Source organism: Lagenorhynchus albirostris, chromosome 9 (assembly GCF_949774975.1).
Source record: "Lagenorhynchus albirostris chromosome 9, mLagAlb1.1, whole genome shotgun sequence".
Taxonomy (NCBI): Eukaryota; Metazoa; Chordata; class Mammalia; order Artiodactyla; family Delphinidae; genus Lagenorhynchus; species Lagenorhynchus albirostris.
The window spans coordinates 29,583,977-29,598,104 of NC_083103.1; the positions used below are offsets into that span (position 1 = coordinate 29,583,977).

The 14,128-nt window shown below is 35.0% G+C and overlaps 1 protein-coding gene across 7 annotated transcripts in view; it reads right to left on the reverse strand.

Moving 5' to 3' along the window:
* METTL15 (methyltransferase 15, mitochondrial 12S rRNA N4-cytidine) overlaps nucleotides 1-14,128 on the reverse strand; it is a 374,509-nt gene that overhangs the window by 285,663 nt on the left and 74,718 nt on the right. For all 7 annotated transcript variants that reach the window (XR_009542402.1, XR_009542403.1, XM_060159490.1 and 4 more), the window contains exon 3: nucleotides 953-1,089. Coding sequence is in view for 5 of the 7 variants with exons in the window: in XM_060159490.1 (XP_060015473.1) it covers nucleotides 953-1,089 (137 nt within the window). In the remaining 2 variants the exon portion in view is untranslated. The remainder of the gene's footprint in view (nucleotides 1-952; nucleotides 1,090-14,128) is intronic.

Here is a 14,128-nt window from a genome sequence, read left to right on the forward strand (position 1 = left end):
TATTTATTTACACTTTTATTGGGATACTTAATCACATTGATGGATTTGCAGAGTCTGGGACCTGAGAGAGGATGAAAAAGACTACTCTAGATTAGTAATCCAACTTTCTACCTTTAGTTGGTGATTAAACTTTTCTATGGTCATACTTTTGCTACTTCACCAAAGAGATCTTTTCTTTGTTGGATAGTCAAGTCAAACTTTACCTCTAAAATTCTCATCTATTTTGTTGATTTCAGTCTCTGGAGCTTCACATAGTAGAACAATTCCCCATTACAGAAAATAGCCCTTTACATATTTGGAGATAGCCATCTTAATTCCAAGATATTTTTCTTTTTCAGGCTGGTGTGTTCTAAACAACATAGCACATGGACATAACTCATTAATTCAAAATTTTTTCTCTAAAGGAAGATGCTTTTACAACTCATGAAGACAATAACTTTATATTTTTTAAAAGTTCTCTAGTAAATTTTCACTAATTCTGATAAATGGATAGAGTGCTCTACATTTACTTATGAATTTCAGAAAGATTTCAAAGAAAGCAATTGCATTATTGTTTCATGAATTCTACAGAATTCTACAGAATTTTTACATATGTATTTACTCCACTAAATTCTGAGAAACTGTAACTCATAAAGTACTTTAAAAATGTTTTTAAAGTATGGGTTATTTGTCAAAATACTATTCATGGATGGATTTCAACACATTTTCAAATTTTAACCAAAAATAAGTTTTTGTATTTATACTTACTTACAAAGGATAAATGCAGTAACATCATTATTTTGAGTGATTCTAAAAATATCATTTACATCAATTCTTTCTGGATAAAAAGGGAGGAAATACTTAGTGGAGTGACGTATAGTATCATACAAGGGAGAACAAATTCCAAGATGGTAAACTAAGCTCCATAAAACATAGCAACAAAATTAAGTAACTATACAAGTGTATTACTCACGGGTACAATTCTGAAAGCTGTTCAGCTATTGCATAAGCTGTTGGGTCTCTGTCTAAGGCATACAGAGTAATATCTGACTCCTTCTGTAGAATGGCTCTTGTGTGTCCTCCTGAACCAAATGTCATATCTAGAAAAAACTAGCCAACACAGAAAAAGAAAATTACCACTTAGCATGAGCAAAGTTTATTCTTGCCAGCTACCTTATTTCTAGACACACATAATGCTTTTCAGAGCTGATACCAAATAGAAAAACAAATTACTTTTTTTTTTTTTCTTTTGCCTAGAGTTCAATTTGTTGTACATGAGGTCTGGATCAATTATGAGTGATCAGTCCAAAAGAATTTGTCAGAGTAACAGCAAAATGATAATCTTTGTCACAGGCTGGCCAATTCAAGGCAAATTTGCATTTCCCTCCATAAGTTCAAACTAGCCACAGTGTTGTGCTACTAGCTTTTTACTGCTTTCAAGCACCTGACTAAAAATGATATTTCCAACAATTTCTCATCATTTGGAGACAGCTTACAATTGGTGTGGCTCACTTTATCTCAAGTTCTCTAAATGCTTTATATTAAACATAAAAATATTCAAGAATACAGAGAGAGCGAGAGAGCGAGAGAGAGAGCGAGAGAGCGAGCGAGCGAGCGAGAGAAAGAGATTATACCTAACAGTAGTCATAGGACAAATATTTAATTAACAAATCAGACCTGAAAAAGCCCAGGGCTTAAGTCAAAACACCTGGGATAAATTATAGCCTTGCCACCAAGTAGCTACATAGCTTTGGAAAAGTCATTTAAAATTCCAGGGTTTTTAGATTTCTCCAGAGTTTAAAAAGAAAAAGAAGGTCTAGAAGAATATACCCCAATACCTGCCTAATTGGTAAGGTGACATATAATTTCTCATCTAAACCAAAACACTTTTGGTAGTAAAAGATTTGCCAGGATAACAGGATACAAGGTATGGGAGTACATATGTTTAAATGCTTGGATCATTGAAGATACACAATGAAGTTAATTGGATCTGAATCTATTTCTTAGCTATTTTATTTGGCCACACTTAAGAAAACAATGCTGGCCCACTTAAAAAAAAAAAAAAAGCCAGCTGGCCGTTGGGCAAGAAACTAGACCTGGACCATAAGAAACGTAAATGTAAACAAGGTAGTTGATTGTAGTTGGTTTGGAAGTCAAGACACTCAGCACATCCTCTCAAAGTTACGCTCTTAGTTTAATGTGCTCTCTGAATAAGCCTCACTGGTATGATGAAAATAAAAACAATTATTCCAATAATACTGAATACTGTGACAAATAACATACACAATAAGTCAGACTGTTAAAAATATTTAAACATATAACTTTTTAAAAGTTCATGTGTACATTGCACAAAGGAAATTCCTGTAATGGATTTGAACATTTCCCTGCCCTGAATGTTACAACTTATTTTAGGGAGAGTGGTCAGAGACAAGGCACAATTATGCTTTGATTTTTTTTTTTTTTGACTATAAGCTACCATGCTGAGTCCTGTCCTCTGATCATGTACTCAGAAAAGTTAGCCTACTATTCAAAGAATAATATGGAGGAAATCTTCTGATCAAAATTGAGAAGAGGAGGGATGTAAAATATAAGATGTAAATGTGGTTAAAAAAAATGGTACAAGCACTGCTTCTTAACATAAATTTTTTAGTATAACTTAACCTTGCACTTCTATCACTGTCAGCACAAAAGGTATGGCTACATATATTTTTCATCTTTTTAAACAGTAACTTTAAAACAACACTTAAAGTCTTATTATTGGAATGGCTGTTAGGAGTACATATTTAATCTCAAGATTGAATAATTTCCTCTCCCAGTCTGTATACTTACTTTATGCATCTATGAGGGTAAAAATCTTCTACCATAGCTTGCCTCAGTTTTAAAATTGCTAGAGGTTTAGCATGACTTAAACAAAGAACTTTTCCAGGCAAAAGTATATACCACTTTCTTATTATGCCCCTATATCAAGTCTTATATAGCCCTGGATTTAAACTAAGAATATATCAAATAAAATAATTTGCATATGATTACCTTATCCCAAGCCAGGAAAGTCCCAATCAATATTTAAAAAGAAAAATCCTTATGATTAAAAATATTCTGGAAAATGTGAGATGATTATAATTTACATGATTATTTTTTTAATATATCATGATTATGCCCTTGGAGATGTACTGACAATCAAGGAAGTTTCCACAGGAAAAAAATAATCTATTATTACCAGTCAAGTGTAAAACAAAGCAAAAAGTGGGAGACAAATGGGATTTATGAAACTAGAACTGAACCCCACAATATGTCCTGGGTTAATAGGTGATTGGAGCCATCGACTTCCATTTTTAAAATTCTAATGGGGCTTCCCTGGTGGCGCAGTGGTTGAGAGTCCGCCTGCCGATGCAGGGTACACGGGTTCGTGCCCCGGTCTGGGAAGATCCCACATGCCGCGGAGCGGCTAGGCCTGTAAGCCATGGCCGCTGAGCCTGCGCGTCCGAAGCCTGTGCTCCGCAACGGGAGAGGCCACAACAGTGAGAGGCCCGCGTACCGCAAAACAAAACAAAACAAAACAAAACAAAAAAATTCTAATGTACACTGTCCATCAAATATAGTAAGTGACATCTAGGCCTTATGAGTCACCCAGCACTACAATTGAAAAGGGAGCCAATTAGTTTTTCCACTCTCCTGGATCACTAACTTGACATAAGACCACATTTTTTAATTTGTAAAACTTGATAATAAAATAAGGCGACTGGATGATTTTTTTGCTTAACAAATGCACAAGAACAACATAACTGAATGTTTCAAAATAATCCTTTTATGAATCTCAACTATGTATATATGCAAATGTTTATCTTATGCTCCAAACATATATGGAATTCTTTCTTTGAAATTACCTGATATAATTTATCTAAAAAGCCTAACCCATATGATACCAAGAGTTTTTTCTGGTAATTTCTCTCATCACCTTTATAACCCTGGCCAAATCATTTTAACTCTCTGAGATTCAACTGCTTTATCTAAGAAATGGGGATAAAATGTACCCTTGTTTACCTCAGATATTTATAAAGGTTATCTTATTTCTTCCTTAAAACAATGAAGTAGGTGTTAGTAAATTTTACATACACAGAAACTAAAATTACACTAAGCTAGTAAATGGCAAATGTAAGAATTGAATACAGGTGTACCTGGTTCTAAAACCCGTGTTCTTTCTCCCACTGACTCCGCATTAAGTCAACAGAGTCTATATCTGCACACTGCTTTATGACTTTCCAAGCATTAATGTTTTCCTACTTGGTCTAACAAATACTCTGTAACAGAGTATGGAAAAGTGGCATTATCCCCATTTTTACAAATAAAAACTCAGGTTCAGAAAGATAATGTGACTTAAGATCATATTAATAGTAAGTGAGGAAAAGAGAATTCTAAACAAGGTCTCACCAACTCTGAATTCTGTGATTTTTCTGAAAAAAAAATAAAGAAGGGAGGGAGGGAGGGAGTGAAACAATAAATAAGAAAAAATAGGGATGGTATAAGAAAGAATCATGGCAGAGATGGCTTTACAAAAATTATACAACAAAAGTTTCGTGTTTCATAGATGACCCATTCCCACTGGAATTAAGGCTCTTGAAAAGCCATCTTTCTGTATCTTTATCTCTCTCTCTTTCTCCCTCTTCCTCTCTCTCTGTTCCTCTTCTGTTTCAAGAAGATGCCTAGGTATCTAGAGCTATAGAATGTACGTTCTTTGAGGATTTTTGTATTGACGAAAGAAAAAACTTTCTATCTTTCCTATCATTTGAAGACAACCACTTTTGCTTGTTTGTTTGTTTTTTGTTTGTTTTTGCGGTAGGCGGGCCCCTGACTGTTGTGGCCTCTCCCGTTGCGGAGCACAGGCTCCGGACGCGCAGGCTCAGCGGCCATGGCTCACGGGCCCAGCCGCTCCGCGGCATGTGGGATCTTCCCGGACCGGGGCACGAATCCGTGTCCCCTGCATCGGCAGGCAGACTCTCAACCACTGCGCCACCAGGGAAGCCCAACAACCACTTTTGTATCTTTTAGTTACAAACAAAAACACAGTTCAGAAAGAGATAATGCTAGTTACCCTGGGTAGGTGGTTTCTTTAAGGAAAAGAGATGAGAGACTTCTTTGAAATTGAGTAGAGGAGAGACAGGAGAAGATGAACAAATTCCAGAAAGGCGCAGGACCAATAAAGTGACTGACAGGTGGTAAGATCTCAGAGCAGCTGGCTAGATGATGGACTGAAGGGGAAGGACCCTCAATCACAGGCTTCCCAATGTTACCAGAGATTTCCATGCCTCTCTATGGCACGGAAGAAGCAGAACCTTTGGTCCCAGAGGGTCTACAAAGGTTAAAACAAAAGGCATCTTAGGAGAAATTAAATGTGACGTGAGGTGAGTAAGAAGGTGCAGGGTCTCTGCATAGCTCTGGATGGTGTGCGGAGTCTGGGGGATAAGTGAAATTGATGGCTTCTCAGCACAGGGAGACTGGGGATCAAAATCAAATTGAAGGTGATTTAAAGAAAATAAAAACTAGCATTTGAGGCAGAGGATTCATCACGATAATTCTCCAACACTGCCTCCAATTCAATATGGTAGCATCAGTGCACAGTAGTAGGTGTTTAGTGTATATTTAATGATGTGATATGAAAAAAGAGCTCAGTCTCCCAATGTAACTATGATAAAGATTGCAACACTCATTTGTGCATATGAATTCAAGATGTAAGACTCATTATGATAGGATCACATAAAATAGTCACAAGATGCCCAACTTCTAAGTCATTTAACATCAGTGTATTCCTAATATTAGCAGTTGATTCATTAATGAACAGAACTTTTTCAAAACATTAATAATGATCTGTAATTATATAACTCTATAGCACCATGTTTTTATTTGCTGATCAGTCTCCTTTACATTTGAAATAAGAAAATGAACATTTCTTATCTTATGTTAGCTCTTTTAATCAAATACAACTAAATGACATTTTATCCCATGGTCTTCTAAATATCATAGAAAAGATTAGATTTTACTTTTCACCATGATGAGTCACACTTGAATAGTTGAGCTATAGCTGTGGATCTGATATGGACATGGTACAGACACAGAATTTCAGAGCTCAGAGGGACATAACAGACTATTCCACCTCCTCATTTTAGTTATGAGGAGACCAAGGCCCAAGAAGGTAGCTGGTAGCTAGTTGAGGGCAAAGCTAGTATTAAAACTCAGATCCTGTGCTCTTTCCACTTCATCTCATAATACTCCCCCACTGAAATTATATAATCACCCTGAAATAAAAACAATCGTTCTTTGGAAAAGCATTTTCTTAATATGAAGATATATACAAGTGGGAATTCTGCACCTTAAGCCTCCAACACAGTTAAAAACAACCACTGTTGTACCATTTTAATTTTAAGACTTTATGATGATAAATCTGTAGAATTAAATTCCAAAGACAATTATGTTTTATATGTGGCCTGAAAAAAGTGTCTGCCCATTATGTGTAATAGCAACTGGTGAAGACCGACTTCTTGACAGGTTACAGTTTTCAAATTGATCTTGAAATTAAAAACAAAAAATTAAAACACCTAAAATCATAGACTCATGGGTGATTAAAGCTAGAAGGCCTATAGAAGTAATCCAAATTTAATTCTGTCATTATATACCACTCTGTCTTTCTAGATTATATCTATATCTCTTTTATACTTCTCAAATGTGATATCCTTTAAGACAGCTAAGGCTGCTCTCTGAAGTGGGGAGACTGACAGAAATCAAGGGATTTGCCCAAGATCACCCTGCATAGACTAGATGTTTAAATGATTTGTTTTTCCCAATACAAGACCTCTAACCATTGAAATTTTCACACTGGAACAACACTGTTAAAATTGGACAGGAAAACATTTTTGGCCATGAACACTATGAGGGCATATCTTCCAATTACATTTTTCTAATGTTGATTAGTCATTTCCAATCTGTGCAAGATTTTTTTTTTTTTTTTTTTTTTGGTGGTACGCGGGCCTCTCACTGTTGTGGCCTCTCCCACTGCGGAGCACAGGCTCCAGACATGCAGGCCCAGTGGCCATGGCTCACAGGCCCAGCCGCTTCGCGGCACGTGGGATCCCCCCCGGACCGGGGCGTGAACCCGCATCCCCCTGCATCAGCAGGCGGACTCTCAACCACTGCGCCACCAGGAAGCCCATGTGCAAAAGTTCTCATCTGAATTTGGAAACAATATGGCCTTATTTCACTTTAAAATTTCTTCCTATGAATATTTTCTTTTCTGGCAATTATTAATTTTGAATTTTTCGAATGAAAGTTCTTTTGAAAGAATTTTAGTTAAACTTCACCTATTTGTAACTAGCTTCATTTTGAAATACTGAAATGTCTTAGGCATATACTTAACTTTCTAGAGTTTTTTCAGGAGGTAATTAAATTAAAATGCATGGCATTAATTAATAACCTGTATATTTACAGAACATCCAATATAGATAAGGCCATAGAAGGTAATACAAAGATAATAAGTTATGAGCCTTCCAGTTTGGTGAGAGAATTTAGACATTCACACAAATAATTATTAGTAAAAAGAAATCAACAATATAAGAAAGGTGTATATAATATTTTACAAGGAGTAAAAAAATATTAATTTTAATCAGTAGTGAGATGAATGAAATTGAAGTAGGTTACAATTCAGCTGGGCCTTGAAGGCTGGGCAGAACTCAGAGCTCACCCTTTCTTCTCACCCTCCATATTTTCTAAATCAAATTCGTTACCAAGTCCAGTTGATTTTACCATACAAATATATCTTAAATCTTTCCACTCACTTTTTCAATTCAGGCCCCCATATTTCTTTGCTTTATTACTGCAGTAGCATCACAGCTCATATCCATACCTCTAAGCTCACTTCTAATTCTTCTCGCTACACCGTTAACAGGATATCCTTTCTAAAATAAAATTGTAGCATGTGAAATTCCTACTTAAACCGTCTCACAGGCTTTCCAAAACTACATGATAGAGTCCAAACTTCTAGGCAAAATGGACAATCTTCTTCATATTCTGGCCTCCTCATTTCTTTCCAACATTATCTCTCACTACTCCCAGACATGAATTTTACGACATATTCTCTAACTATACAGAAGTATGTGCAATGATCAAACATGCCAAGCTGCCTCATGCCTTCTCTCCCATTTTTCCTTGTTCCATCTCTCTCAAATTTTATTCCCAAACAATTACGAGAATCCTAATATGTCCACAGCTCTATTCCAAGAGTTAGAAATACAATAGCAGGCCGAAATAGACATGGGTCCTGCTCTCATGTAGTTTTCAGCCTGGAAGCCTGAGTATCTCTAACATACTGTCCTTTCTTTTTAGAATAACCTCTGAAAGATGCCCTAAACATTTGTGTCCCTGGTGCCAAACAATTAATAACGCACAGAATATAACCAATAAATATCTGCTGGATAAATAAAACAAAGGAGAATTAGAACTTAAAAAAGGCATAGACATAGGAAAGGATATGTCAGATATAAGGAGAGCAAGTTTGATTGGAATCCAGGATTTATTAAAAGAAGAGGGTGGAAAGGATAAAAAGGGAGAAGAGAGAAACAGAAAAATGAACAACTTTCATGTATGTTCCAGATACTGTTTTAATTTTTGCAGTATGTACCCTCTCTTAATCCTTGTAGTAGCAATGTAAGATAGACAAACTAGGAGCTCATGCAGGAAAGGTAGTGTAAAATCAAACTGCAGCAGTCCTAAATGGCTAGGGTAAGTAATTTACACCATATTTGTTAGACACTGGACAGCTTTGAAGACTTCCTTTTTTAACATACAAAAAATAATTTATTCCCATGGATGTGGGGAAGGGGAAGGGTAAGCTGTGACAAAGTGAGAGAGTGGCATGGACATATATACACTACCAAACATAAACTAGATAGCTAGTGGGAAGCAGCCACATAACATAGGGAGATCAGCTTGGTGGTTTGTGACCACCTAGAGGGGTGGGATAGGGAGGGTGGGAGGGAGGGAGACGCAAGAGGGAAGAGATATGGGAACATATGTATATGTATAACTGATTCACTTTGTTATAAAGCAGAAACTAACACACCATTGTAAAGCAATTATACTCCAATAAAGATGTTAAAAAATAATAATAATAAATAAATAATAATAATAATTTAACTGCCAACAGTACTAGATGGATGGTACAGTGTGAGAATATAGTGGTGACCTGGTGTAGAGCACCCAGGTAAGAGGACATAAAAGCTTGAACTGGCAATAGGAATGGAGAGTGATAACAAATGTATGCACGTTTATTTCATGCTTATTTTATGCAAAACGTGGTGCTAAACATTTTATCTGTATTATTCATTCATTTTATAAAGAGGCATAAATATACACACATACACATTTAGTTAATTGAACGTGATTCTCAAAACCACACTCTGAGCCAAGTTACTATTATTATTATAATACTATTTTACAGAAGAGAAAGGGGAGGTTTAGAGAGGGCTAGGTAAGTTGTCTGAGGCACAGCTAATGAATGATGAAACCTGATTTCAAAAACAATTCTCTCTCCTGAACCTGTACTACTAATTTGCTTTTTTTATAGAGGTAAAATAGTAACTAGATGTGGTGAGTGGAGAAGTAAGAAAAATTGTTTAAATGATCACAAAGCATGCTATCTAGGTAACTAAGAGGATAACAGACACCATTTATTATGCAATTACGTGCCAGTGCTAACTATGCCACACACTTTAAAAACTTGATCTAGTTTAATTCTTACCACGGCCTGTACGTTAGGTAAAACAACTCCACTTTACAACAGATGAGTGTGTTGGAGCCATTTATTTTGGAAAATATGAATGGGTGGTACAATTAGAGATAGAGGCAGAAATAAGCATTTCTTTTCCCTCCCTTCCACACTGCCTCTCCATGCCCTGCCACCTCCCAGTTAGTGTTAGAAAGGCCAAGGAACAACTTCTTACTCCAGAAGAGAGAAAACTAAAAGTATGTGAAGATACAGGCAGCATGATAGAAAGAACAAAGAGGTTTAAGAATTTCATATAGGAATAGAATAACTCTTTGTAGTAATCTTGAAACAGTGAAGTGAGGGACATGGCTGAACAGAGATTTTGAAGAGAATAAAAAAAAAAGCATACAAATGTAATAGGCCCAATTATAATAGAAATAATCCATAGAGGGAGCAAGAAGTCTGGTTCCTGAAAATGCTTAAAGAACATTAAGTTTTAATTGTATTTTTAAAAGCTCATCCTAATCAAAAACATTGATACATGGAAAAAAAGAGTAAGATAAATTATTTTCATTATATATCCAAATTATACTATGCAGCCTTTGGAAATTTGTGCCCCAAATACAGTGCTCCTGGCATACATTTACCAAAGGCAACAGAGGGGAGCTCCTTTGATGTAACCAGTGAGACAAATGTTAAGAGAGATGAGCTAGTTATTTGGATATGATATAATGGATATTCTGACAAAAAATTACTAGAAAGTAGTCTGCTTTATAATGTCACTGAAATGTTCATAATTGCTAAGGCAAACTATTATTCTACCGTCGTGTGCTTAAATCACTCAAGACTATCAGCAACTTCTCTCAGGCTTTACTTATGTTTTCTGTCTAATCTGTGACAGGTAGACATTTGTCACACTGATGCATCTGGAGACCTGAAATAAATTAGAACATATAACTGTGAACATAGAAGGCCACCAACCTCATAGTCAGCTAACATTCTGAACAAACATTTTTCCTACAAAACCCCTTGATTTATTATTGTCTTGTCAAGGTCTGTTGAGTATCCGTCTGCTACACGCTTATTTTGTTTTATTTGTAACTAATACATGAGCTAATGTAAAAGGAAAAAAATCTCAAAAGAACATAAAAGTTATACCAAACAAACCAATCAATGCATTGCAATAAATTTATCTTCTTTCTCATTTTATCAAGAGTATTGGTGTTACTATGATGACTCATTCTGCCTAAATTCTGCAGACATTTCATCTTGTAGCTTAAATTCTATCTTATTCACAAAAGAAATCTTAATTTGTCATAACAAAACTTATTTTTTCTTTTCTTTGTAAAGTACGTCCTTCGATTATATTAAATAATTAGAGTATTCATCCTTCCTGGTGATGAGTAGCTTTTACTCTTACCTGTAACATGGAATAAATTTCAATCGTAAGTCCCAGTGCTGTACAATGGACTGCCATTTGATCTGTTTTCAGATACAATGGTTGAATTAACACAAACAGCTAAAAATAATATGGCTTAGGTGGTCTCAATAAGCTTAATTTCACAAAGGTCTCAGGCCCAGACAATGTCAATCTGTCTGCATCTTTTTGAATAAGAAAAATAGTTTTTAATCAACACCATCAAGAAATTCAGATAACATATTCTGGACAAACTTTTCTAGGAACACCACACAACTACTGAGAATGATAGTTATTTTCTTCTAAGAATTATTAAGTATATAGATTGTTTAAAGTATTTGGAAAAATAATGCGAAAATAATACAATACTGAACTCTTTCATCGATGTGTTCAGCAAATGCTCTTCCCAAAAATTTTTGGTGGGGGGCATAAGTCATTTTACTGATGATGGTTTCAACATGGTTCTAATATTAAATCCTTATCACCATTAAAATAAAACCAATGATGGTAAGATTTACTATTACTTGGCCTCCAAATAACATTAATTTTATGCAAGTCAAAGCACAGCTATATATATAAGTATTGGTGTCCAATCCACTGTGCGTATATGTGTCTATGTGTATGCACGCCTATAAGGGCAGGTGTGTAGGAACTTCCATATTCCTTAACTTGTTTAAACACGTGATTGAAGATTGGACAAGTTTCAGTCTCAGACTCAGGATACACTATACCACCATTAAATCCTTGTGTGGAGTAGATGTTAGAAAGTAAAATTTAAGGAGTGACAAAGAGTTTCACAAGTTAGGAAGAGAAAAAATAATCAAGAAAATATCTTTAAAATAATTCAAAATAATTAGAAGAGGCAAGTTCAATAAAATATCTACATACTTTTAGAACAAACTGCTTTTGTGACTTTCAAGTATTACATGAATTGAAAAACAAGATCTAAATGAAGCAGCAGGGTGTAAAAGAAAGAGAATGGAGGTCAAAATATCTGATTTCTGATCCAGAATCGATTATTTAATTGCCATAAAAGTTGGCAAGTTAACTTCTCTGAACCTCAATTTCCTTATGTGTAAATGGAGATAAATATACAATTTTAGTTCACATCACTTTATTTAGTCCACCACATCCTTATTAGGATATGCAAATAAGACAATATGCATGAAGGAAATTTGAAAATGGTATAGTACTACATAAATAATATTAGTAAAATGTATTTTAATTAAGAAAATAATTATTCACAAAAGGCCTAAATTCCATAATAATTTATACTAAATACAAAAGTAATTTAGCATACAAAAAACATTTCACAGCTTCTTAGTTTGAAGAAACACTAACAGAACCTTCAGTTGGCAGATCATCTTTAAAAGGATCCTCTCGATAATGTTAACACTTCTAGAGGGAGAAGTTTCAAAGAGTTTTAAATGCAATAAAAATCACCTATATCTAAAATAAGACAATTTCATAATTACTCTGACTTTGCTATGTCTTAAAACTAATTTAAAAACTTCAGCCCAAATTGAAAAAAAATACAGCTTACTAGATGATCTTTTAAATACTTACTCTTTAAAAGCAAATGTTTAAAAATGTAAATACTATTATTACTTTTCTTTTTCAGATAGTAATACCTTTAAAGATTTTTATTATTGCCCTTTTAAATTTTATCGCACGGGGACTTCCCTGTGGTGCAGTGGTTAAGACTCCATGCTCCCAATACAGGGGGCCTGGGTTCCATCCCTGGCCAGGGAACTAGGTCCCACATGCATGCCACAACTAAGCATTCACATGCCACAACTAAGGAGCCCGCGAGCCACAAATAAGGAGCCCACATGCCGCAACTAAGGAGATAGTGAGCCACAACTAAGGAGATGGTGAGCTGCAACTAAGGAGCCCACATGCCGCAACTAAGACCCGGTGCAACCAAATCAATCAATCAATCAATAAATATTAAAAAAATTTTTATCACACTACTAATCATATGCGTAAACATGGTGCATAAACAACGCCAGGTAGGGACAATGAACTGGACAGTGGGGCTAATTTAACTACACTGGTATTCTGACATATTACTGGAAACAAAGCAACCAAAATTTCTCTATTTTTAACTGACCAGGAAAACTTTATAGAACTTTCAATGTGGCCAGTTGACTGACAAGAAGTAACAGTCATATTAAAATCAATTATCTAATTACCTTGATAATAAAGTAAAAATTACACACTTATTGTATAAATTCTGTATGGAGAATACAGAATTTTAGGGTATAAGTTTTACATGTAGATACAAAGAATTATAAAATATACTCCTAGTGTCCTAATGGACATTCAGTCTACTTGGAGAGACCAAACATGTATCCCTGAAATGATTAAATAAATTCCAAACATGCCAATTTTTTACTGTGAACTAAAATTGTATATTTATCTCCATTTATACATGAGGAAATTGAGGTTCAGAGAAGTTAAGTCACCTGTCCAACAAAATTCCAGACATGCCAAATGCCAGTGTATAATTACATGTCAATGTTAACAAAGAGGAAACTATGTTTTACAGAAGCAAATAATACTCTATGCAGTCATGGTCTGAAAAGTCTCCTTCATCAAAGAAGATGGCCTCAAGTCAAACCTCAATTATAACTAGCTAAGTATAACAGAGGAAAGAATGTGTCCCAGGAGGCAGGAAAAATCTGAAACAAAGGCAAAGGAACATTATTCTTGAATCATTAACTGATTTCATTGTATAGCATACAGGATTTGTAAAACGAAATAGACCAGGTTGAATATAATGTTGTTTAACCTTTCTGAGTCAGTTCTCTTAGTTATAAAATGAAGTCAGAAACACTGATCTTATAGGATTACAATGAGAATGAAATAAATTTGTGTATATAAATTGCTTAGAATACTTTCTGGCACATAGTGAGTGATTAAAAATAATAATAATGATGATGATGATGATGATGATAATAATAACACCTACTACTTCC